General features: G+C 43.4%; 1 protein-coding gene across 1 annotated transcript in view; it reads left to right on the plus strand.

Annotated features, from left to right (window-relative positions):
- The window catches only part of LOC121535647, a 174984-nt gene that overhangs the window by 140821 nt on the left and 10008 nt on the right, over positions 1-24155 (plus strand). The window contains exons 6-8 of the mRNA XM_045205909.1: positions 8452-8633; positions 22609-22865; positions 23375-23511. Of these exons, the coding sequence (XP_045061844.1) occupies positions 8452-8633; positions 22609-22865; positions 23375-23511 (576 nt within the window). The remainder of the gene's footprint in view (positions 1-8451; positions 8634-22608; positions 22866-23374; positions 23512-24155) is intronic.

Genomic DNA, 24155 nt, shown 5'->3' on the forward strand with positions numbered 1-24155 from the left:
TTTATACCTAAATCTCTTCTCGCGCTCTCCCACCCCTTCTCTCTCTTGCTGTCCTCTTCCCTTAAGCCTCATCCACTATAAGTGCTTGTGTGATGGACTCTTACTAAACAGATGCAGATTTTATTCATGCTATTTTCAACCAGTGCATGTGCTTCAGCCAGCTAGACACTTTTTTAATGTCTCTCCTAACTCAACACATTCCCACCCTTCAGAAGAAACAGAAAGCCTCCTCCTCAGATAAGACGGGTACTACTCCTCTTTTTCTCCCCCCATCTCTCGACCCTCTCCTCTCCAAGAGCTATTACTACTGTAGCCAGCCCTGCTGTGAGTCTGCAACTCACTACTCCCTGCAACTCACTACTCCCTGCTGTCCTCTTCTCTCTTCTCTCTTTTCCTACATCTTTCATTTCACAGCATTCACAACCCATGTCCCCTTTTCAGGACAGTGAGGGAAAAAAGTATTTGATCCCCTGCTGATTTTGTACGTTTGCCCACTGACAAAGAAATTATCAGTCTATAATTTTAATGTTAGGTTTTTTTTAACAGTGAGAGACAGAATAACAACTAAAAAATCCAGAAAAACGCATGTCAAAAATGTTATAAATTGATTTGCATTTTAATGAGGGAAATAAGTATTTGACCCCCTCTCAATCAGAAAGATTTCTGGCTCCCAGGTGTCTTTTATACAGGTAACGAGCTGAGATTAGGAGCACACTCTTAAAGGGAGTGCTCCTAATCTCAGCTTGTTACCTGTATAAAAGACACCTGTCCACAGAAGCAATCAATCAATCAGATTCCAAACTCTCCACCATGGCCAAGACCAAAGAGCTCTCCAAGGATGTAAGGGACAAGATTGTAGACCTACACAAGACTGGAATGGGCTACAAGACCATCGCCAAGCAGCTTGGTGAGAAGGTGACAACAGTTGGTGAGATTATTTACAAATGGAAGAAACACAAAAGAACTGTCAATCTCCCTCAGCCTGGGGCTCCATGCAAGATCTCACCTCGTGGAGTTGCAATGATCATGAGAACGGTGAGGAATCAGCCCAGAACTACACGGGAGGATCTTGTCAATGATCTCAAGGCAGCTGGGACCATAGTCACCAAGAAAACAATTGGTAACACAATACGCCGTGAAGGACTGAAATCCTGCAGCGCCTGCAAGGTCCCCCTGCTCAAGAAAGCACATCTGAATGATTCAGAGGAGAACTGAGTGAAAGTGTTGTGGTCAGATGAGACTAAAACTGAGCTCTTTGGCATCAACTCAACTCGCCTTGTTTGGAGGAGGAGGAATGCTGCCTATGACCCCAAGAACACCATCTCACCGTCAAACATGGAGGTGGAAACATTATGCTTTGGGGGTGTTTTTCTGCTAAGGGGACAGGACAACTTCACCGCATCAAAGGGACGATGGACGGGGCCATGTACCGTCAAATCTTGGGTGAGAACCTCCTTCCCTCAGCCAGGGCATTGAAAATGGGTCGTGGATGGGTATTCCAGCATGACAATGACCCAAAACACACGGCCAAGGCAACAAAGGAGTGGCTCAAGAAGAAGCACATTAAGGTCCTGGAGTGGCCTAGCCAGTTCTCCAGACCTTAATGCCATAGAAAATCTGTGGAGGGATCTGAAGGTTCGAGTTGCCAAACGTCAGCCTCGAAACCTTAATGACTTGGAGAAGATCTGCAAAGAGGAGTGGGACAAAATCCCTCCTGAGATGTGTGCAAACCTGGTGGCCAACTACAAGAAACGTCTGACCTCTGTGATTGCCAACAAGGGTTTTGCCACCAAGTACTAAGTCATGTTTTGCAGAGGGGTCAAATACTTATTTCCCTCATTAAAACATTTTTGACATGCGTTTTTCTGGATTGTTTTGTTGTTATTCTGTCTCTCACTGTTCAAATAAACCTACCATTAAAATTATAGACTGATCATGTCTTTGTCAGTGGGAAAACGTACAAAATCAACTATCACTGTATCTATTTTACTACTAGTCACCTCCTCTCTCTTCATCCTTCTTTCTCTCCCCTACCTCCTCCTCTTCCCTCCGTCTTCCTCATCCTCCTGTCTCAGTGTGATGTCACTCTTGAGGTCTTATTTACAGAGATCAACCTGTATTAAACTACAGCCACCCCTAATTAACTCCCACTGGCTGTCACTTCACTTCACTTCCCTTTCTCACTAATCTCCCCATCAACCGTGGCCCGTTTCCACCAATCACCACGCTTTACCTGGGAACCCTGACCAATCGCGGTGTCCGTAAGTGATCCATGGAACAGGGAAGTATTCTGAGAAAAAAAATGCTTTTTTGGTATCTCCTGTGAGGTGAGGGGGAAGATGGTGAGGAGTAGAAGGTGTCTCTTAGAAGTGGGTTTAAGCAGAGCACAGTGGAGGACTTAAATTCTCTCTCCTGAGCTCAATTACCAGGGCCTGGTGGGGAGCGCTATATCAGAGAGCCATAGAACATTGAGCGTGTACCCCCATCACAGGAGGCTGCTGAGGGAAGAACTGCTCATAATAATGGCCGGAACGAAGCAAATGGAATGGCATCAAACATCTGGAAACCATGTGTTTGATGTATTTGATACCATTCCACTAATTCCGCTCCAGTCATTACCACAAACCCGTTCTCCCCAATTAAGGTGCCACCAACCTCCTGTGGTCCCCATGCTGTTTCACCACATCACACCATAATGGACAGAGCCAGGAGAATAAAGACCAGGGGAGATCACATGTTCTGTTCCTTCCTGTCTTTAAGAGGGCTTGATTTTCCTGTTTCAAGGGATGTGTAATTATTGTTGCCTTGGCATCCTGTCCTCGTATAATTTGGAGCAGTTTTTTCCTCTCTGTCTCTCTCTCTTGCCTAGTCCAGTGGATATGATAAATGATTTCTGTTGCCAGCTTAACTATACATGGTGAGAGGAAAGCTGATAATGACTACTTTACCATCACCATCACCCCCCATTCACTCAAGCACTTCTACAGCTGTGTCGGTGTGAGTATGCATGTGTGTGTATGTGTGTGTGTGAGTGTGTGTTGTGTGTGTGTGTATCACTGCTCTTGTGTAACATTGCTTTTCTGAGATGTACGATTGCCTTCAAGCAGTATATCGACATAGAGACAACTGTTGAAGTTTTGTATGTTAATGAGAGAGAGAGATTTGGGGTGTCATTAGTGATAGGATTGTTTTGTGGGATGGTCTGAGTCTTTTTCTTTCTGGTGCCCAGTGTCCCAGACGGTTGATTCTGTAGCGGGTGATTTTGGACGGAGTCAGGCGCAGGAGGGTAAATCACAGAATACATTGTTTATTCAGGAACATAGCGGTATGCAGCAATGCGTAAAACACTCCAGTGCGGTAAATACGGCGCACTGGAGAAAGCAAGGCACACGGATGAATATCCTGGAGATACACAATACAATATAGCTCCACCGAGCTTGAGTCACCTCCTCAATAACTAATCACACACAAAGACAGGGGGGCAGAGGGAATACTTAACAGGTACTAATGAGGGGATATGAACCAGGTGTGTGTAATAAACAAGACAAAACAAATGGAATGATGAGATGAGGAGCGGCAGTGGCTAGAAGGCCGGTGACGACGAACGCCGAAGCCTGCCAGAACAAGGAGAGGAGCCAGCTTCGGAGGAAGTCGTGACAGATTCGTAGTCATGGCACATAAGCTGATATGTAATGTTGATTCACTGGCACATATCCACTTTAGTAGGCAGCCCCATGCCTAGGCCCAGAGTCTTGTGGGCGTAAGCATGCTGAGTTTCACTGCCTTAGGAGATGGAATGTACATTATATATACGTGGTTTGTTCTTTCTTTAACTCATTATTACAATACAAAGAATAGGTATTTATTATTCAAAACATGTTTTTTTGTGGTCAGGAAAAATGATAGGACTGCGATCGGACAAGCTGTTCCTAAATCAGTTGTTAAGGGAAGACAGCTGCTAGAGTGCATGAAGAACGTGGTCATCCCATGGACCATAAGATCAAAGAGCAGGTGAAGGACCAAAGAGAATAGTTTACTCTCAAGGGCCACTACAGGCCCCTGAAGGGCCACTAAGGGCCCCAGCTGATGCTCTTGGAGGTTGTACTGTATAAATAAACTCAAGGGCTAGTGTGTGTCCGTGGACAAGATGCTGGCTTGATGTCTATTGTGGTGGCTAAGACCACATTGTCCTTATGTTTGAAGTAGAACATAAACATGATTCTTGCTTTTGTCTAATCTTTAAAGTGATGGCTAACATCATATTCTCCCATAATTCATCCTTTGTATCGATTGGATTGAACCTTTGTCCTGTGTTTTGTTGTGAAGGATAACGTCCTTCTCTAAAGAACAAAAACAGGACAGCACTCTGGTAAATAAACTTAAATTGACATATTTTTATTGCCCTCGAACGCTTCGCGTATGAGCCCTTCTACAGCGTGCAAAGGCAATGGCAATCAATGTCACGACAACAATACCATACAGGTTAAGGCACAATTATAAATTGGCAGTCAGTATTGGCCCAATCAAGAGATCACAGCAGAGGGCGTTGTGGGGGAAACATGACAATTAAATAAAAATAACAATATACTGTAGCTATAAATACACAATACAGATACATTATGATGTCATTGCCTAAATGTGTGGCCTACATATTTATAACCTACAAAAAAAAAAAAAGCATAGCAACAGGTGATTTTTCATAATGGTTGCAAATGGAGCACTTATGCTCACATATTTTTTATTTTTTTATTTTATTTCACCTTTATTTAACCTGGTAAGCCAGTTGAGAACAAGTTCTCATTTACAACTGCGACCTGGCCAAGATAAAGCAAAGCAGTGCGATAAAAACAACAACACAGAGTTACATATGGGGTAAAACAAAACATAAAGTAAAAAATACAACAGAAAATATATATACAGTGTGTGCAAATGTAGCAAGTTATGGAGGTAAGGCAATAAATAGGCTATAGTGCAAAATAATTACAATTAGTATTAACACTGGAATGATAGATGTGCAAGAGATGGTGTGCAAATAGAGATACTGGGGTGCAAATGAGCAAAATAAATAACAATATGGGGATGAGGTAGTTTGGTGGGCTAATTTCAAATGGGCTGTGTACAGGTGCAGTGATCGGTAAGGTGCTCTGACAACTGATGCTTAAAGTTAGTGAGGGAGATAAGAGTCTCCAGCTTCAGAGATTTTTGCAATTCGTTCCAGTCATTGGCAGCAGAGAACTGGAAGGAATGGCGGCCAAAGAAGGTGTTGGCTTTGGGGATGACCAGTGAGATATACCTGCTGGAGTGCATAGTACGGGTGGGTGTTGCTATGGTGACCAATGAGCTAAGATAAGGCGGGGATTTGCCTAGCAGTGATTTATAGATGGCCTGGAGCCAGTGGGTTTGGCGACGAATATGTAGTGAGGACCAGCCAACAAGAGCGTACAGGTCACAGTGGTGGGTAGTACAGTGGGGGAAAAAGTATTTAGTCAGCCACCAATTGTGCAAGTTCTCCCACTTAAAAAGCTGAGAGAGGCCTGTAACTTTCATCATAGGTACACGTCAACTATGACAGACAAAATGAGAAAATAAAATCCAGAAAATCACATTGTAGGATTTTTAATGAATTTATTTGCAAATTATGGTGGAAAATAAGTATTTGGTCAATAACAAAAGTTTCTCAATACTTTGTTATATACCCTTTGTTGGCAATGACACAGGTCAAACGTTTTCTGTAAGTCTTCACAAGGTTTTCACACACTGTTGCTGGTATTTTGGCCCATTCCTCCATGCAGATCTCCTCTAGAGCAGTGATGTTTTGGGGCTGTCGCTGGGCAACACGGACTTTCAACTCCCTCCAAAGATTTTCTATGGGGTTGAGATCTGGAGACTGGCTAGGCCACTCCAGGACCTTGAAATGCTTCTTACGAAGCCACTCCTTCGTTGCCCGGGCGGTGTGTTTGGGATCATTGTCATGCTGAAAGACCCAGCCATGTTTCATCTTCAATGCCCTTGCTGATGGAAGGAGGTTTTCACTCAAAATCTCACGATACATGGCCCCATTCATTCTTTCCTTTACACGGATCAGTCGTCCTGGTCCCTTTGCAGAAAAACAGCCCCAAAGCATGATGTTTCCACCCCCATGCTTCACAGTAGGTATGGTGTTCTTTGGATGCAACTCAGCATTCTTTGTCCTCCAAACACAACGAGTTGAGTTTTTACCAAAAAGTTCTATTTTGGTTTCATCTGACCATATGACATTCTCCCAATCCTCTTCTGGATCATCCAAATGCACTCTAGCAAACTTCAGACGGGCCTGGACATGTACTGGCTTAAGCAGGGGGACACGTCTGGCACTGCAGGATTTGAGTCCCTGGCGGTGTAGTGTGTTACTGATGGTAGGCTTTGTTACTTTGGTCCCAGCTCTCTGCAGGTCATTCACTAGGTCCCCCCATGTGGTTCTGGGATTTTTGCTCACCGTTCTTGTGATCATTTTGACCCCACAGGGTGAGATCTTGCGTGGAGCCCCAGATCGAGGGAGATTATCAGTGGTCTTGAATGTCTTCCATTTCCTAATAATTGCTCCCACAGTTGATTTCTTCAAACCAAGCTGCTTACCTATTGCAGATTCAGTCTTCCCAGCCTGGTGCAGGTCTACAATTTTGTTTCTGGTGTCCTTTGACAGCTCTTTGGTCTTCGCCATAGTGGAGTTTGGAGTGTGACTGTTTGAGGTTGTGGACAGGTGTCTTTTATACTGGTAACAAGTTCAAACAGGTGCCATTAATACAGGTAACGAGTGGAGGACAGAGGAGCCTCTTAAAGAAGAAGTTACAGGTCTGTGAGAGCCAGAAATCTTGCTTATTTGTAGGTGACCAAATACTTATTTTCCACCATAATTTGCAAATAAATTCATAAAAAATCCTACAATGTGATTTTCTGGATTTTTTTTCTCAATTTGTCTGTCATAGTTGACGTGTACCTATGATGAAAATTACAGGCCTCTCTCATCTTTTTAAGTGGGAGAACTTGCACAATTGGTGGCTGACTAAATACTTTTTTTCCCCACTGTATATAGGGCTTTGGTGACAAAATGGATGGCACTGTGATAGACTACATCCAATTTGCTGAGTAGAGTGTTGGAGGCTATTTTGTAAATGACATCGCCGAAGTCAAGGATCGGTAGGATAGTCAGTTTTACGAGGGCATGTTTGGCAGCATGAGTGAAGGAGGCTTTGTTGCGAAATAGGAAGCCGATTCTAGATTTAACTTTGGATTGGAGATTCTTAATGTGAGTCTGGAAGGAGAGTTTACAGTCTAACCAGACACCTAGGTATTTGTAGTTGTCCACATACTCTAGGTCAGACCCGTCGAGAGTAGTGATTCTAGTCGGGTGGGCGGGTGCCAGCAGCGTTTGATTGAAGAGCATGCATTTAGTTTTACTAGTGTTTAAGAGCAGTTGGAGGCTACTGAAGGAGTGTTGTATGGCATTGAAGCTCGTTGTCTTAAGTGCACGTTTGGTCTTACCCACAGAAAGTCGAGCACGTTGTTTATCTTTTCATAAGGTCCTTATCTAACATTTGTCTTATTCTGATGTGGGTTGATAAATCCTTTATCTTACTCCCTGTGTGTTTGATGTAGTCGTGATGTTGTGCTGGCTATCATTTTTACTGTCACAAAGCGCTGCTTACAATGTTAGTCTGTCTGAGCCCCGGTGTTTATCAGATTTTTCCAGCAATAGCAAGTTGTAGATAGTTGCTCTGCTGAATGGGCACGTCAATTTTGTGCATGTAAGGCAAAAAGAGCTATCTTTCTTTCTCCCCACCTTCCTCCAGCTTGTCACTTGAGTCGGTGGTCCGTGTGCAGTAGACGCTAGTTTGCCACACGACTGAAGTGAAGTTTAAGAAATGGACTGTGTGTGAGCAATGCAGAGTTGTGACTGAGCTAGCTCCTGTACTGCTCTTTTCCAGACAGAGAGTGAGTCATGGGAGCGGTGTATTTCACTGTAATATAAACTGTAGCTCCAGCAAAAGGGTATTTTAATGTGGTGATTTAATGTGAAGAGCACTAAAAGGTAAAGGCCCCTGCATGTTTCAACATGACTGAGTGGAGAGGAACCACAGGCTTATTATCTTGATGAATAATCAAGCTTGTTAGCGGAGAAGAAATAACAGCAGGAGACAGACACAGTCATTGACATTTGAAGAGTCCTCTCTACCTCGCCTCACCAAACACAAACAACATAAACAAGATAAATAAGTGCTGTGTAACCTTCAGCGCCTGTGATGTCGCTGTCCCCTGCCCTCTTTTCTCTCGCCATCACCCTTTTTCTCCCTCACCCCCTCCTCCCTGTTGTACATCATACCCCTTATCTAAATCTCTCTTTTTCTCTTCCTTCATCCCTCCTCCCTCTCTCCCTCCTCCCCTCCTCCCTCTCTCCCTCCTCCCTCTCTCCAGGTATGTGGTCCTTCTCCGTGTCAGAGCTGGCTGTTCTGGGGGCTGAGGTGGGCCGTATCTCGGCAACAGATGCTGACCTAGGCGACAATGCCAAGCTGGAATATACCATCCTGGAGGGAGAGACGGGGGACACCTTCAACATCAGCGGAACAAACCAAGAGGCCGTGATCACCCTGAACAAGGTGAGAGGGAAGAGGTATGTGGGAGTGAGCGAGGGAGCATGTTGGGTGTCAGCCGAGAGAGAGGGATGGAGGGAACGAGGGAGGGCAGAACAGGATGGAATAATGGAACATATGATAAGGAGGAGGAAAGGAGGAGAGGAGGAGAGGAGGACACAGGTGAGCCTGTTGATTTGGCCTGTTCTCCCTCGAAACGCTCCAGAGAGCTGTGCAATCACTGCTATGCTGGATACATATATTTTGTGTTTTTTCTGTGAGTCAGACGGCCATATCTGTGTGTGTGCTTGTTGAATCAGCACATTTCCCTTGATGCTGTCTGATTCTAGATGATTCCCACCAGAACTGACTGTCATTCTGGGTTATCACACAAGCAGCTCCAATAATGAAGTGTGGTTGGTGATGAGAACTGACACTCGGTGTGTGTGTTGCGTGTGTGTTGCGTGTTACGTGTGTGTGTGTTGCGTGTTACATGTGTTTGTGAGTGTTGCGTGTTACGTTTGTGTGCGTGTGTCTCACCTGTGATGTAGACGTTGACTGACATCAATAGCAGCACACCAAAGACCTCTAGTCAGTCTCAGACATGAAATATGCTATTTGAAGCTGAATTAGCCTTTCAAAGAGGCACAGACAGAGTGTGTGAGTGTTAAAAATATACGCTGCTCTTTAAAATAGCTTGCCACTTAGATCTAAGATATGAGAGAATCTGAGGCACCTCTGACGGTCATCCATCAGAGGGGTGGGGGGGTGGGAGGGAGGGAGGGAGGGGGGGGTAGGGAGAGAGAGTCGAAGCAGGGAGGAAAAAGAGAGTAAGGGAGAGTGAAATTAGCGAGGCAGCCAGAACAAAAACAGCAAGAAGAGAGAGAGAGAGAGAGAGAGAGAGAGAGAGAGAGAGAGAGAGAGAGAGAGAGAGAGAGAGAGAGAGAGAGAGAGAGAGAGAGAGAGAGAGAGAGAGAGAGAGAGAGAGAGAGAGAGAGAGAGAGAGAGAGAGAGAGAGAGAGAGAGAGAGAGAGAGAGAGAGAGAGAGAGAGAGAGAGAGAGAGAGAGAGAGAGAGAGAGAGAGAGAGAGCTGTTCACAAACACAAACAGACCCCACACAGCCCCAGGACAACAACACAATTAGACCCAACCAAATCATGAGAAAACAAAAAGAGAATTACTTGACACATTGGAAAGAACAAACAAAAAAACAGAGCAAACTAGAATGCTATTTGGCCCTAAACAGAGAGTACACAGTGGCAGAATACCTGACCACTGTGACTGACCCAAACTTAAGGAAAGCTTTGACTATGTACAGACTCAGTGAGCATAGCCTTGCTATTGAGAAAGGTTGCTGTAGGCAGACCTGGCTGTCAAGAGAAGACAGGCTATGTGCATACTGCCCACAAAATGAGGTGGAAACTGAGCTGCACTTCCAACCTCCTGCCAAATGTATGACGATATTAGAGACACATATTTCCCTCAGATTACAGCGACCCACAAAGAATTCGAAAACAAACCCAATTTTGATAAACTCCCATATCTATTGGGTGAAATAATACATGCAAGATTTGTGACCTGTTGCCACAAGAAAAAGGCAAGTGAAGAACAAACACCATTGTAAATACAACCCATATTTATTTATTTTTTATGTACTTTAACTATTTGCACATCGTTACAACACTGTATATAGACATAACATGACATTTTGAAATGTCTTTATTATTTTGGAACTTGTGTGAGTGTAATGTTTACTGTTCAATTATTTATTGTTTATTTCACTTTTGTTTACTATCTACTTCACTTGCTTTGGCAATGTTAACACACGTTTCCCATGCCAATAAAGCCCTTAAATTGAAATTGAAATTGAATTGAGAGCAAGAGCGAGAGAGGCCTCACCTACTAGAATCTGAAGTCAAATGTCCCCAACCAAGGAGTGCCTACAGCAGCACCTAGATCTTCTGCACATATTCTGTCAGACCTGGGCCCTGACAGTAGATCTCAGTAAGACAAAAATAATGGTGTTCCAAAAAAGGTCGTTGCCAGGACCACAAATACAAATTCCATCTTGACACCGTTGCCCTAGAGCACACAAAAAACTATACATACCTCAGCCTAAACATCAGTGCCACAGGTAACTTCAACAAAGCTGTGAAGACAAGGCAAGATGGGCCTTCTATGCCGGCAAAAGGAACATAAAATTTGACATACCAATTAGGATCTGCCTAAAAATACTTGAATCAGGTAGAGAACCCATTGCCCTTTATGGTTGTGAGGTCTGGGGTCCGCTCACCAACCAAGAATTCACAAAATGGGAAAAACACCAAATTGCCTGCAGAAAATATCCTCCGTGTACAACGTAAACCACCAAATAATGCATCTAGAGCAGAATTAGGCCGATACCCGCTAATTATCAAAATCCAGAAAATAGCTATTAAATTCTACAACCACCTAAAAGGAAGCGATTCCCAAACCTTCCATAACAAAGCTATCACCTACAGAGAGATGAACCTGGAGAAGAGTCCCCTAAGCAAGCTGGTCCTGGGGCTCTGTTCACAAATACAAACAGACCCCACAGAGCCCCAGGACAGCAACACAATTAGACCCAACCAAATCATGAGAAAACAAAAAGATAATTACTTGACACATTGGAAAGAGTTAACAAAAAAACAAAGCAAACTAGAATACTATTTGGCCCTAAACAGAGAGTACACAGTGGCAGAATACCTGACCACTGTGACTGACCCAAAATTAAGGAAAGCTTTAACTATGTACAGACTCAGTGAGCATAGCCTTGCTATTGAGAAAGGTTGCTGTAGGCAGACCTGGCTGTCAAGAGAAGACAGGCTATGTGCATACTGCCCACAAAATGAGGTGGAAACTGAGCTGCACTTCCAACCTCCTGCCAAATGTATGATGATATTAGAGACACATATTTCCCTCAGATTACACAGACCCACAAAGAATTCGAAAACAAATCCAATTTTGATAAACTCCCATATCTATTGGGTGAAATAATACGATTTGTGACCTGTTGCCACAAGAAAACAAACACCATTGTAAATACAACCCATATTTATTTATTTTCCCTTTTGTACTTTAACTATTTGCACATCATTACAACACTGTATATAGACATACCATGACATTTGAAATGTCTTTATTATTTTGGAACTTGTGTGAGTGTAATATTTACTGTTCACTTTTTATTGTTTATTTCACTTTTGTTTATTTCACTTTTGTTTATCCATTTCACTTGCTTTGGCAATGTAAACATATGTTTCCCATGCCAATAAAGCCCCTTGAATTGAATTGAAGAGAGAGAGAGAGAGAGAGAGAGAGAGAGAGAGAGAGAGAGAGAGAGAGAGAGAGAGAGAGAGAGAGAGAGAGAGAGAGAGAGAGAGAGAGAGAGAGAGAGAGAGAGAGAGAGAGAGAGAGAGAGAGAGAGAGAGAGAGAGAGAGAGAGAGAGAGAGAGAGAGAGAGAGAGAGAGAGAGAGAGAGAGAATGAGGCAGAACAACACATCCAAAGGAAGACAGGCAGGCTGAATAAGAGGTTTGTTTGAGAAAAAAGCTACAGAGAGTTAGAGAGTGAACAACATAGAGAGAATGTCTAAGCAGCATCCTGCAGAGAGAGATAGAAGTGATCAATTCACTGTGTGCTCAGTGACTAGAGAAATGAGAGATAAAATAACATGTAAACACTGCCTCTCAACTCCTTCACCTACAGTTGAAGTCAGTTAAGAACAAATTCTTATTTACAATGACGGCCTACACCGGCCAAACCCAGACGACGCTGGGCCAATTGTGCGCCGCCCTATGGGACTCCCAATCACGGCCGGTTGTGATACAGCCTGGAATCGAACCAGGGGGTCTGTAGTGACGCCTCAAGCACTGAGATGCAGTGCCTTAGACCGCTGCGCCACTTGGGAGTCATTAAAACTAGTTTTTCAACCACTCCACAAATTTCTTGTTAACAAACTATAACTTTGGCAAGTCGGTTAGGACATCTACTTTGTGCATGACACAAGTAATTTTTCCAACAATTGTTTACAGACAGATTATTTCACTTATAATTCACTGTATCACAATTCCAGTGGGTGAGAAGTTTACATACACTAAGTTGACTGTGCCTTTAAACAGCTTGGAAAATTCCAGAAAATGATGTCATGGCTTTAGAAGCTTCTGATAGGCTAATTGACATAATTTGAGTCAATTGGAGGTGTACCTGTGGATGTATTTCAAGGCCTACCTTCAAACTCAGTGCCTCTTTGCTTGACATCATGGGAAAATCAAAATAAATCAGAAAACATTTTGTAGACCTCCACAAGTCTGGTTCATCCTTGGGAGCAATTTCCAAATGCCTGAAGGTACCACGTTCATCTGTACAAACAAAAGCACGCAAGTATAAACACCATGGGACCACGCAGCCGTCATACCGCTCAGGAAGGAGACGCGTTCTGTCTCCTAGAGAATAACGTACTTTGGTACGAAAAGTGCAAATCAATCCTAGAACAACAGCAAAGGACCTTGTGAAGATGCTGGAGGAAACAGGTACTAAAGTATCTATATCCACAGTAAAACGAGTCCTATATCGACATAACCTGAAAGGCCGCTCAGCAAGCAAGAAGCCACTGCTCCAAAACCGCCATAAAAAAGCCAGACTATGGTTTGCAACTGCACATGGGGACAAAGATCATACTTTTTGGAGAAATGTCCTCTGGTCTGATGAAACAAAAATACAACCGTTTGGCAATAATGACCATCGTTATGTTTGGAGGAAAAAGGGGATGCTTGCAAGCCGAAGAACTCCATCCCAACCGTGAAGCACGGGGGTGGCAGCATCATGCTGTGGGGGTGCTTTGCTGCAGGAGGGACTGGTGCACTTCACAAAATAGATGGCATCATGAGGAAGGAAAATTATGTGGATATATTGAAGCAACATCTCAAGACATCAGTCAGGAAGTTAAAGCTTGGTCGCAAATGGGTCTTCCAAATGGACAATGACCCCAAGCATACTTCCAAAGTTATGGCAAAATGGCTTAAGGACAACAAAGTCAAGGTATTGGAGTGGCCATCACAAAGCCCTGACCTCAATCCTATAGAAAATGTGTGGGCAGAACTGAAAAAGCGTGTGCGAGCAAGGAGGCCTACAAACCTGACTCAGTTACACCAGCTCTGTCAGGAGAAATGGGCCAATATTCACCCAACTTATTGTGGGAAGCTTGTGGAAGGCTACCACATACTAATTGAGTGTATGTAAACTTCTGACCCACTGGGAATGTGATGAAAGAAATAAAAGCTGAAATAAATCATTCTCTCTACTATTATTCTGACATTTCACGTTCTTAAAATAAAGTGGTGATCCTAACTGACCTAAGACAGGGAATTTTTACTAGGATTAAATTGTGAAAAACTGAGTTTAAATGTATTTGGCTAAGGTGTATGTAAACTTCCAACTTCAACTGTATCTCCCCTCGGATTCAGACTCCATGGCACTGAGGATGCCACACAAAACCTACAGTTACTCTTCCTATATGGAGCTTTTATCTCACCTCTCCCCCCCAAACACATTTTATTATAGCATGAAATAGAAGAGATTGAACTTTTCAAAATACTTTTAGGGCCGTCGTCTCTAGCACTCTTCAATATTGGCTCAGGGAATGTAGGGTTCTCGTTGTGACGGGGAGAATAAGAATGGTGGGCAGGCGGTGGCTAGGTAGGTGGGTATAGCTGAGAAGAAGATTTGAGGAGGTTAAAAGTGATTTAGCCTTTCAGGGAATCCACCCGCAACTAATTGAAAACATGAAAGATACTACTCTAATAGAATGAAAATAAACAAGCGTAAAATTAGAGCTAAGCTTCCCCCACGATTTACACCCTGTTAAACAAAAAGAAAATAGAAACCATGCAGTATGTTTGGATATGTGTTGTAGGGGTGGGTGTGTGTGTGTGTGTTAAGGTTTGTGTTTACTGACTCACTCACTCTCTGTGGCCAGTTTGTCAGCATGTGTGTGTGCAGTGGATAAAAAAAAAAAAACTGTGATGGATTTTGTGGAAAGAGATGATATTTTTGCCCTTAAGAGGAAAATATTTTCAACTGGAACAATTTCTGCTACCGCTGAGTCTGACCTCATTGCTCCTCTCACAGCTGTGGGCAGAATCTTTTTACCATTGATCTTAGACTTACAGACACACACACAGCCACACAGGAACACACACAGGCACACATACACACAGGCACACTTGTACACATACACAGGCACACACACACACTCTGTTGATCTTGCAGCTCTCCCTGTTAACACTCAGTGGAATGAGCAAAAAGGTGTGAAGGAATACAGTCATTCATTTAAAAAAAGGAACAAACTGCGGTGCCTGCCTAAAAGACTGAGGTTCAGCACTGTGTGATGTGACAGGTGACAGAGAGGCAGGCTGGGAGAAAGGCAGAAGGAGAGAAAGAGAGAGAGCGTGTGTGTGCGCATGCATGCATGTGTGTGTGCATGCATGTGTGTGTGTGTGCATGCATGTGCGTGTGTGTGTGTATCTGTCAGAAAGGGACAGGCCCCATGGGCAGTGGTGGAGAGGTGGGGTGAGGTGAGGGTGGTGGAGGGTTAGCCAGGGATGTGCAGGGGAAGCTGGGTCATTAACACTCTGGCTGTCAGTCTGGGTAAAGACTGGAGAGTGCCTGTCTCTTATCACTGCTTTTTCGCAGAGTCTCAGATGACCACAACAAACTGTCTATCTCCCCTCTCTCTCCATCACTCTATCTTTCTGTATCCCTCTCTCTCCCTCTGTCACCCTCTCACTCATCCTCCTCTCCTCTTTTCTCCGGGGCCATTTTGTAGGATACTAGCTGTTTTCTGTCTCAGTCTGACTCATTGTTGTGATTCTTCCTCTAAACTGCCTGGGCTCAGGTCACTGTAATTCAACCTCTAAACGGTGGCTGGGGATTTGAACACAGACAACTATCCATTTATAGGCTTATATGAGCACACCGGGAGTCAAGACGTTTTTTTTTATGGGGTTTTCTGAGGGCAGTGGATTGAGATGAGATCCAGTCCCTGTACACACAAGCCTAAACGCAGACAAAGTGAGGGTTCAAAACCGTTAGAATGTGGTTGGAATTGGGAAATACATTTTGGTTTCCAATCTCTCATGGCTTAAATAGGACCACTGTGTCAGTTTAAACTACAGGTCTACTGGGTCAGCAAGACAATCCCACTAATGGTATTTATACTTGAAGCATCAAGTGAACTGAGTTATTCCAGAGATAGAGATGGTCTTGTCTCCGCCCTAATAATGGGAGACGTTGTCTGTGAGAAGGCTGGCCGATGCCTTTCACATAAAAAGGTTTTCACTCAAAGCAGTTTCTTCTCAAAATTAGAGATTTATTTTTGATAAATACAAAATAGGCTAGAAAATGCTAAAAGATTAAAACAATGATTAAAGATTGACACCTAAAACAAACAGGTCTTTCCTTGCTCACCTCTCACTCAAACTAGCAGTCTCCCATAAACATCTGCAGCTCATTAGCTTAGTTAGTGGGAGGAGCCTACAATTAACAATTAGCCAACCTGTGCTGACATACAAACATTCCTCACACACATTCAATTAAAGACAATCAACTGGTTCAGGTGAAATGGTGGAAAAGATATCACTACTACTACTATGAGTAAAACGCTTGGAGATTGCCAAAAGGCAGCTAAAGGACTCTCAGACCATGAGAAACAAGATTCTCTGGTCTGATGAAACCAAGATTGAACTCTTTGGCCTGAATGCCAAGCGTCACGTCTGGAGGAAACCAGGCACCGCTCATCACCTGGCCAATACCATCCCTACAGTAAAGCATGGTGGTGGCAGCATTATGCTGTGGGGATATTTTTCAGCAGCAGGGACTGGGAGACTAGTCAGGATCGAGGGAAAGATGAATGGAGCAAAGTACAGAGAGATCTTTGATGAAAACCTGCTCCAGACCGCTCAGGACCTCAGACTGGGGTGAAGGTTCACCTTCCAACAGGACAATGACCCTAGGAACACAGCCAAGACAATGCAGGAGTGGCTTCGGGACAAGTCTCTGATTGCCCTTGAGTGGCCCAGCCACAGCCCGGACTTGAACCCGATCGAACATCTCTGGAGAGACATGAAAATAGCTGTGCAGCAACGCTCCCCATCCAACCTGACAGAGCTTGAAAGGATCTGCAGAGAAGAATGGGAGAAACTCCCCAAATACAGGGGTGCCAAGCTTGTAGTGTCATAACCAAGAAGACTCGAGCCTGTAATCGCTGTCAAAGGTGCTTCAATAAAGTAATGAGTAAAGGGTCTGTATACTTATGTAAATGTGATGTTTCCGTTTTTTATTTGTAATACGTTTGCAAACATTTCTATAAACCTGTTTTTGCTTTGTCATTATGGGGAATTGTGTGTAGATTGATGAGGGGGGGAAATTATTTCATCAATTTTAGAAAAAGGCTGTAATGTAACAACATTTGGAAAAAGTGAAGGAATCTGAATACATTCCGAATGCACTGTACATAAATTAACTCAGAAATACACATACAGTGCCTTCAGAAAGTATTCACACCCCTTGACTTTTTCCACATTTTGTTGTGTTACAGCCTGAATTTAAAATGTATTACATTGAGATGTTGTGTCACTGGTCTACACACAATACCCCATAATGTCAAAGTGGAATTATGTTTTTAGAAATATGTACAAATTAATTAAAAATGAAAAGCTGAAATATTTTGAGTCAATAAGTATTCAACACCTTTGTTATGGCAAGCTTAAATAAATTCAGGAGTAAAAATGTGCTTAACAACTCAGATAATACATTGCATGGACTCTCTGTGTGCAATAATAGTGTTTAACATGATTTGTGAATGACTACCTCATCTCTGTACCCCACACATACAATTGTCTAGAAGGTCCCTCAGTTGAGCAGTGCATTTCAAACACAGATTCAACCACAAAGACCAGGGAGGTTTTCCAATGCCTCACAAAGATGGGCACCTATTGGTAGATGGGTAATAAAAAAGCAAACGTTGCATATCCCTTTGAGCATGGTGAAGTTATGAATTACCCTTTGGATGGTGTATCAATACACCCAGTCTCTAGAAAGATACAGGCGTCCTTCCTAACTCAGTTACCGGAGAGGAAGGAAACCGCTCAGGGATTTCACCATGAGGCCAATGGTGACTTTTTAAAACACGTACAGAGTTTAATGGCTGTGATATGAGATCTGAGGATGGATCAACAACATTGTAGTTACTCCACAATACTAACCTAATCGACAGAGTGAAAAGAAGGAAGCTTGTACATAATACAAATATTCCAAAACATGCATCCTGTTTGCAGCAAGGGACTAAAGTAATACTGCAAAAAAAATCGTCCTGAATACAAAGTGTTATGTTTGGGGCAAATCCACTACAACACATTACTGAGTACCACTCTCCATATTTTGAAGCATAGTAGTGGCTGTATCTTGTTATGGGTACTCTTTTAATCGTTCAGGAATGGGGAGTTTTTCAGGATAAAACATCAACAGAATGGAGCTAAGCACAGGCAAAATCCTAGGGGAAACCTGGTTCAGTCTTCTTTCCACCAGACACTGAGAGATTAATTCACCTTTTCAGCAGCACAATAACCTAAAACACAAGGCCAAATCTACACTAGAGTTGCTTACCAAGAAGACAAAGAATGTTCCTGTGTGACCGAGTTATAGTTTTGACTTCAATCTACTTGAAAATCTATGGCAAGACCTGAAAATGGTTCTCTAGCAATGATCACCAACCAATTTGACAGAGCTTGAAGAATTTCGAAAATAATAATGGGCAAATGTTGCACAATCCAGGTGTGGAAAGCTCTTAGTGACTTACCCAGAAAGACTCACAGCTGTAATCGCTGGCAAATGTAATTCTAACATGTATTGACCCAGGGCGTAAATGCTGCCAAAGTGGATTCTACAAACTATTGACTCAGGGGTGTGAAATATTATGTAAATAAAGATAAAGATATTTATGTATTTCATTTTCAATAAATAACAATTTCTACAAACATGTTTTCACTTTGTCATAATGGGATATTGTGTGTAGATGGGTGAGAAAAATATCTATGTAATCAGTTTTGAATTCAGGCTGTAACACAACAAAATGTGGAATAAGTCAAGGAGTATTAATACTTTCTGAAGGCACTGTATAGCAAAATGAGGATGTGTTCACATCGTCACATTGTCCCAAAAGTGGAAAGGCAGGCGGTCTGCTTATCTGTCTGCTTATCGGTCTACTTATCACTGTATTCCTGCCTCTTCCCTTTCTGATTATTCTAAGTCTGCGATCATCAACTAGATTCAGCAGCGGGACAATTTTTTTTCTTGAGCGGATGGTCGGGGGCCGGAACATAATTACAAATAATTTGTAGACTGCAAATTGACCGCAAGAACAGATATAATGTTTGACTAAAACATAATCATTTTTAACTTTGCTTACATTTGTATACGATCACGTGTTTCTCTATTATGTGTGATAATACTTGGCAACATATTTCTTAAATTAAAATCACTTGGAGCTGATTTCCTGGTGTTTTTACAGTCTTTTATGGTCAAACCCCAAAATATTTATTTATTTGCTCAGAAAGCTTGGGGGGCCAAATAAAGCCCGTTGGGGAACCCTGTTCTAAAGTTTACAATAAGGTTTCTTCACCGTAAATAACAGGTAGTCTCTTGTTACTGCTCTGCAATGTTGCCACCCAGTGGTGACTATAACAGCTGTAATCAAATATAGTTAATTTACATTATACCCTCTACTTACACATGATAGTGTATGGTCAGGAAGAAAAAGACTGAGGGAAGCCTCAGCATAAATCCCAAACAGACCTTTAGAGCCTCAGCATAAATCCCAAACAGACCTTTAGAGCCCCTACCCCCTATGCAGTTTTAGGAATGTGTAACCTAGTCTGTTACTGGGCGAGGTGGAGCTATTACCATATTGTGTATACCTATCCAATCCTGTCACATCTACATGAAGCGCCTAAGCTGGCTCTATTCCAAAGTGTGCTGACTACACAGCTGCATGCTACACAAACCTAGAACTCACGCTGATCCTGAGCAACATTTGGAGTTGAATGGAAATATACTGTGTACTACATCATATAGAACGATCATTAACACATCTTCTCCCAATATCTCCATTCTCCGATTCCACTCTTGAAATGTTTTTGGGGGTATGAGTTGTGTAAGCCTGCTACTCGTGTGTCTGTGATTCCACCTGGGGACACTTTGATTCCATTGGTTAAGCATTATTTCCATATGCTCTCACTTTAAACGGCTGGCTAATCCACGGTCACCGCTAGCAGCACTCCGAGGATTATCTGTGTTGTTTTCTCACTCAGAAGAGAGATTGTGCTAATCTCCTCAGAGAGAGGGAGAGAGAGGAAGGAAGAGAGATAATTGGAGATGGGATAGAGAGGAAGAGAGGGAATAGAGGAGGGAGGGAGAGGATGAGAAGAAGAGGGAGAGAGAGTTAAAGAAATATAAACAATGGGATGAGTAAACATAGAGAGGGTAGAGAGAGAGAAGAGAAACAGAGGGAGAGAAGAGAAACAGAGAGAGAAGAGAAACAGAGAGAGAGAAGAGAAACAGAGAGAGAGAAGAGAAACAGAGGGAGAGAAGAGAAACAGAGGGAGAGAAGAGAAACAGAGAGAGAGAGGAGAAACAGAGAGAGAGAAGAGAAACAGAGGGAGAGAAGAGAAACAGAGAGAGAGAGGAAAGACAAACAATGTGAATCGAGGGAGAGAGAGAACAAAGTGGTGGAGAGATTTAGGAGATACTCTGTTCCAGCAGTATTGCAGTTGCATGTCTGTCTGCAAAATTGCTCAGAGCCAAGTCTGTGATCTTAAATGAGTAGTCAGACAAAGACATAATTTTGATATAAAATGTAGATAATCGAGTAGGACCTCACATAGGCTAGGTCAGCAGGATAGAGAAGGCTCTTATACAACATCATGCAGTTAAAGAGATCCTTTTTTGACTTGCAGGCTGCACATATACAATGGCTGCAAAGGAGTCGGATTCAGATAATTTAAAGCTTCACTGATCACAGTGGACATGCACACACGCACACGCACACATGAGCATGAATCATATTTGATGCATGATGAATTAATTATGACCATTTTACTATTGTACCATACTGTTTAGTTAATTAATTTCATACTTAGAATGTAGCAAAAGGCAATTGTTACAGAGACATAATTTGAATTTCAAAAAAAGAGTGTGAGTGTAGGACAGGACAAGAGGTTGTACACAGAGAGAGAGAGAGAGAGAGAGAGAGAGAGAGAGAGAGAGAGAGAGAGAGAGAGAGAGAGAGAGAGAGAGAGAGAGAGAGAGAGAGAGAGAGAGAGAGAGAGAGAGAGAGAGAGAGAGAGAGAGAGAGAGAGAGAGAGAGAGAGAGAGAGAGAGATAAAGGAGGTGGTTGTGATAAGTGATTTCTGTAAGCGTGAGCGAGGGAGAGAGATGAGTGTGTGTTTTGGGTGTCAGAAATGGACTTCTGAACACTAGGAGGGGAGTGGAGAGGGTGATGGAGTGCCTGGGAGAGAGAGGGAGGGATGGAGGCAGGGAGGGCGGTAGTGGGTGATGGAGTACTGGATAGAGGAAGGGAGGGGGTGATGAGTGTGTGCTCACAGTATAAGTGACATCTCTCCTCCTCAGACAGATTGTCTCTCTCTCCCTCTAATGGGATCCTGTTATAGACCTCCTCCCTCGCTCCCTCGCTCCCTCGCTCCCTCGCTCCCTCTCCCTTCCTGCCTCCCTCTTTCTCTCTGACATTTCCTTTTTTCCCCGCATAGAAATGTTCCCGTATTGCCTATATTTCAATACCTGTGCCCTTCAATTGCCCTTTCCTCATTGCATATTTTTTTTATCAGTCTCTGCCCTGTTAAGATTACAGATATCTTCTAAGAGAATGCAGTTCCTTACAACTGTGAGAAAATGAAAAATTTGGGAGAGGATTAGAAAGAGGAAAAAAAATCAATATTTTCAAAGTTAGTTATTTTTACTCACGACTCATGCTTTGAATATTGCTAACCAGTCTATTTAGCCCCAGTCCAGTCCAGCCTGCATCTTTCTGCCAATCCTACTGCCTCCATCCAATATTCGGCTCAGGAAGCACATGTCATGTAGGAAAATCTCAGAAAGCTGTTTGGAACCAGAACCAGCCGTGTTGCTCTCCAGTATGTAATCAAGGCAGGGTTTAGCCCTCGCTAGCCATAATCTGTCCTGATTTGATCAGAGACAGATTCATTCCTTCAGACTAGAGTAACCCTGCTGTGGAGAGAAACCACGACAGACAGACAGACAGACAGACAGACAGACAGACAGACAGACAGACAGACAGGCAGGCAGGCAGGCAGGCAGGCAGGCCGGCCTCAGCTCGCATTAATAGTGTTCAAAATTCTCAGCAGACGCCAGACTCAGACCAGACCGGAGCTGTAGCATGAAACCCTCCTGCTGACTACATGTCTGTGAATGTAATAGTTAACCAGGTCAATACATCATACCTGATGTTTATGTTTCTACCACTGAATGAAACATAAGCTTTGCGAAATTTTCACTGTCAAGGTGAGCTTATTGCATTTATATGGAAATGTGTATGTTTCCACACCATACCCAGGACCACACACGAGAATGTGAATACATTAACTACCAGTGTTATAAAGAGAAAGCATGATACAATATCACTTGGTAATGTTCCCCATCAGAACCAGCAAATAGACACCTACTGTAACACCTCTCTCTCTCTCTCTTTCTCTCTCTCTCTCTCTCTCTCTCTGTCTGTCTGTCTGTCTGTCTGTCTGTCTGTCTGTCTGTCTGTCTGTCTGTCTGTCTGTCTGTCTGTCTGTCTGTCTGTCTGTCTGTCTGTCTGTCTGTCTCTCTCTTTGTCTCTCTCTCTCTCTTTGTCTCTCTCTCTCTCGCTCTCTCTCTCTCTCCCCCTCTCCCTCTCTCTGCAGGCTGTAGACTATGAGAGTCGTAGCTCCTACTCCTTCTCCGTGGAGGTGTTGAACCCCATGGTGGACTCTCGTTTCATGCGCCGCGGGCCCTTTAAGGACCGGGCCTCCATCAGGGTGGCCGTGCTGGACGCTGACGAGCCGCCTCGTTTCGCCCGGGCACGCTACCGTATGGACGTGTCCGAGAACTGCCCTCCCGCCTGCACCGTGGGACGGGTTAGTGCTGTGGACCCTGATACTGGACTCACCAACAACATCAGGTACTGGACTGTATCATAAACACTCTCTCACACACACACACACAAACACACATAACACACACACACATACACACAAACACACACACACACACACACAGTCTTGTACAACTAACCTTGTGGGGACACACAATTCAGTCCCATTCACAAACACACACACACACTAAGGAAGGTTCAAGGCAAAATTATCATTATATTTATTTTATATGTATGTTCTCGTCAGAAAAAATGATCTAGTCAGTGCTGGCCCTGTTTTCACACAGCAATACAGAGCAGGAATAGGGGAATGTGTGGTGGAACGGTAGTTAGAACATTCATTGAGATATTTAGATAAATGAGTGCTACTTCAAGTGAGCTCGTATCGACTACGATCATCTGTGATATTAATTCCCTGGCCATTTATATCCTCTCATCCTTATCTTTCTCTCTCTCTCTCTCCCTTTCCCCCGCCCCCTCCCCTCCCCCCCATCTCTCTCTCTCTCTCTCCCCCGCTCCCTCTCCATCTCTCCCAGGTTCTCTATTGATCCCCAGTCAGACCAGGAAGCTCTGTTCCGTATCACCGCGGACAGCGGCCTCATCACCACAGCAATGGAGCTGGACCGTGAGCGCGAGCAGTGGCACAACATCACCATCATCGCCATGCAGAGAGGTCAGAGGGTCATCATTTAGAGCCAGGCATTTTGACCTGACCAGGAATAACTCTGCACTAGTTATAGCATATGACTCGGGCTTAGGGTTGCAAAATTCCTGGAACTTTCAAGAAATTGGCTGGTTTTTCCGAAATCCCGGTTAAAGGATTCCCGGAAAGACGGAATCAGGAGGGAATCAGCAGGAAATACGGAATCCTCCAATCACGATTTCTGGAAAACCAGGACATTTATTGAAAGTTCCAGGAATTTTGCAACCCTACTCGGGCCCTTAGTTTTTCTATTCAGGTCACATGATCAGGACAAACTCCTGACCCCAGTCATTGCACCTTCACTCTCCGCCAAAGCATGAAAAGCCGTAAAGAGTTTAAGTACAATACACTCCACTAAGCAGCTTTACTTGATATGTCTTGATGGCTTCTATTGGTTCTGCAGTGGGACCAGCAGTAGTAGCACTGTGCTTTAACCATGCTGACAGTAGTAGTGCTTATGGCAGTATTAGTACCATCTGTGAAATTGGGAGGAATCAAATTAAGTGCCACCACCTTAGGATTGGAGACAGCAGATCCTAATTAAACACATCACATTTTATATTAAGAATGGTCACAGAAAAGGAAACATTTTGCATACATTTCCACCAGCTAAA

The sequence above is a fragment of the Coregonus clupeaformis genome, chromosome 21 (genome assembly GCF_020615455.1).
Source record: "Coregonus clupeaformis isolate EN_2021a chromosome 21, ASM2061545v1, whole genome shotgun sequence".
NCBI classification, from domain to species: Eukaryota; Metazoa; Chordata; class Actinopteri; order Salmoniformes; family Salmonidae; genus Coregonus; species Coregonus clupeaformis.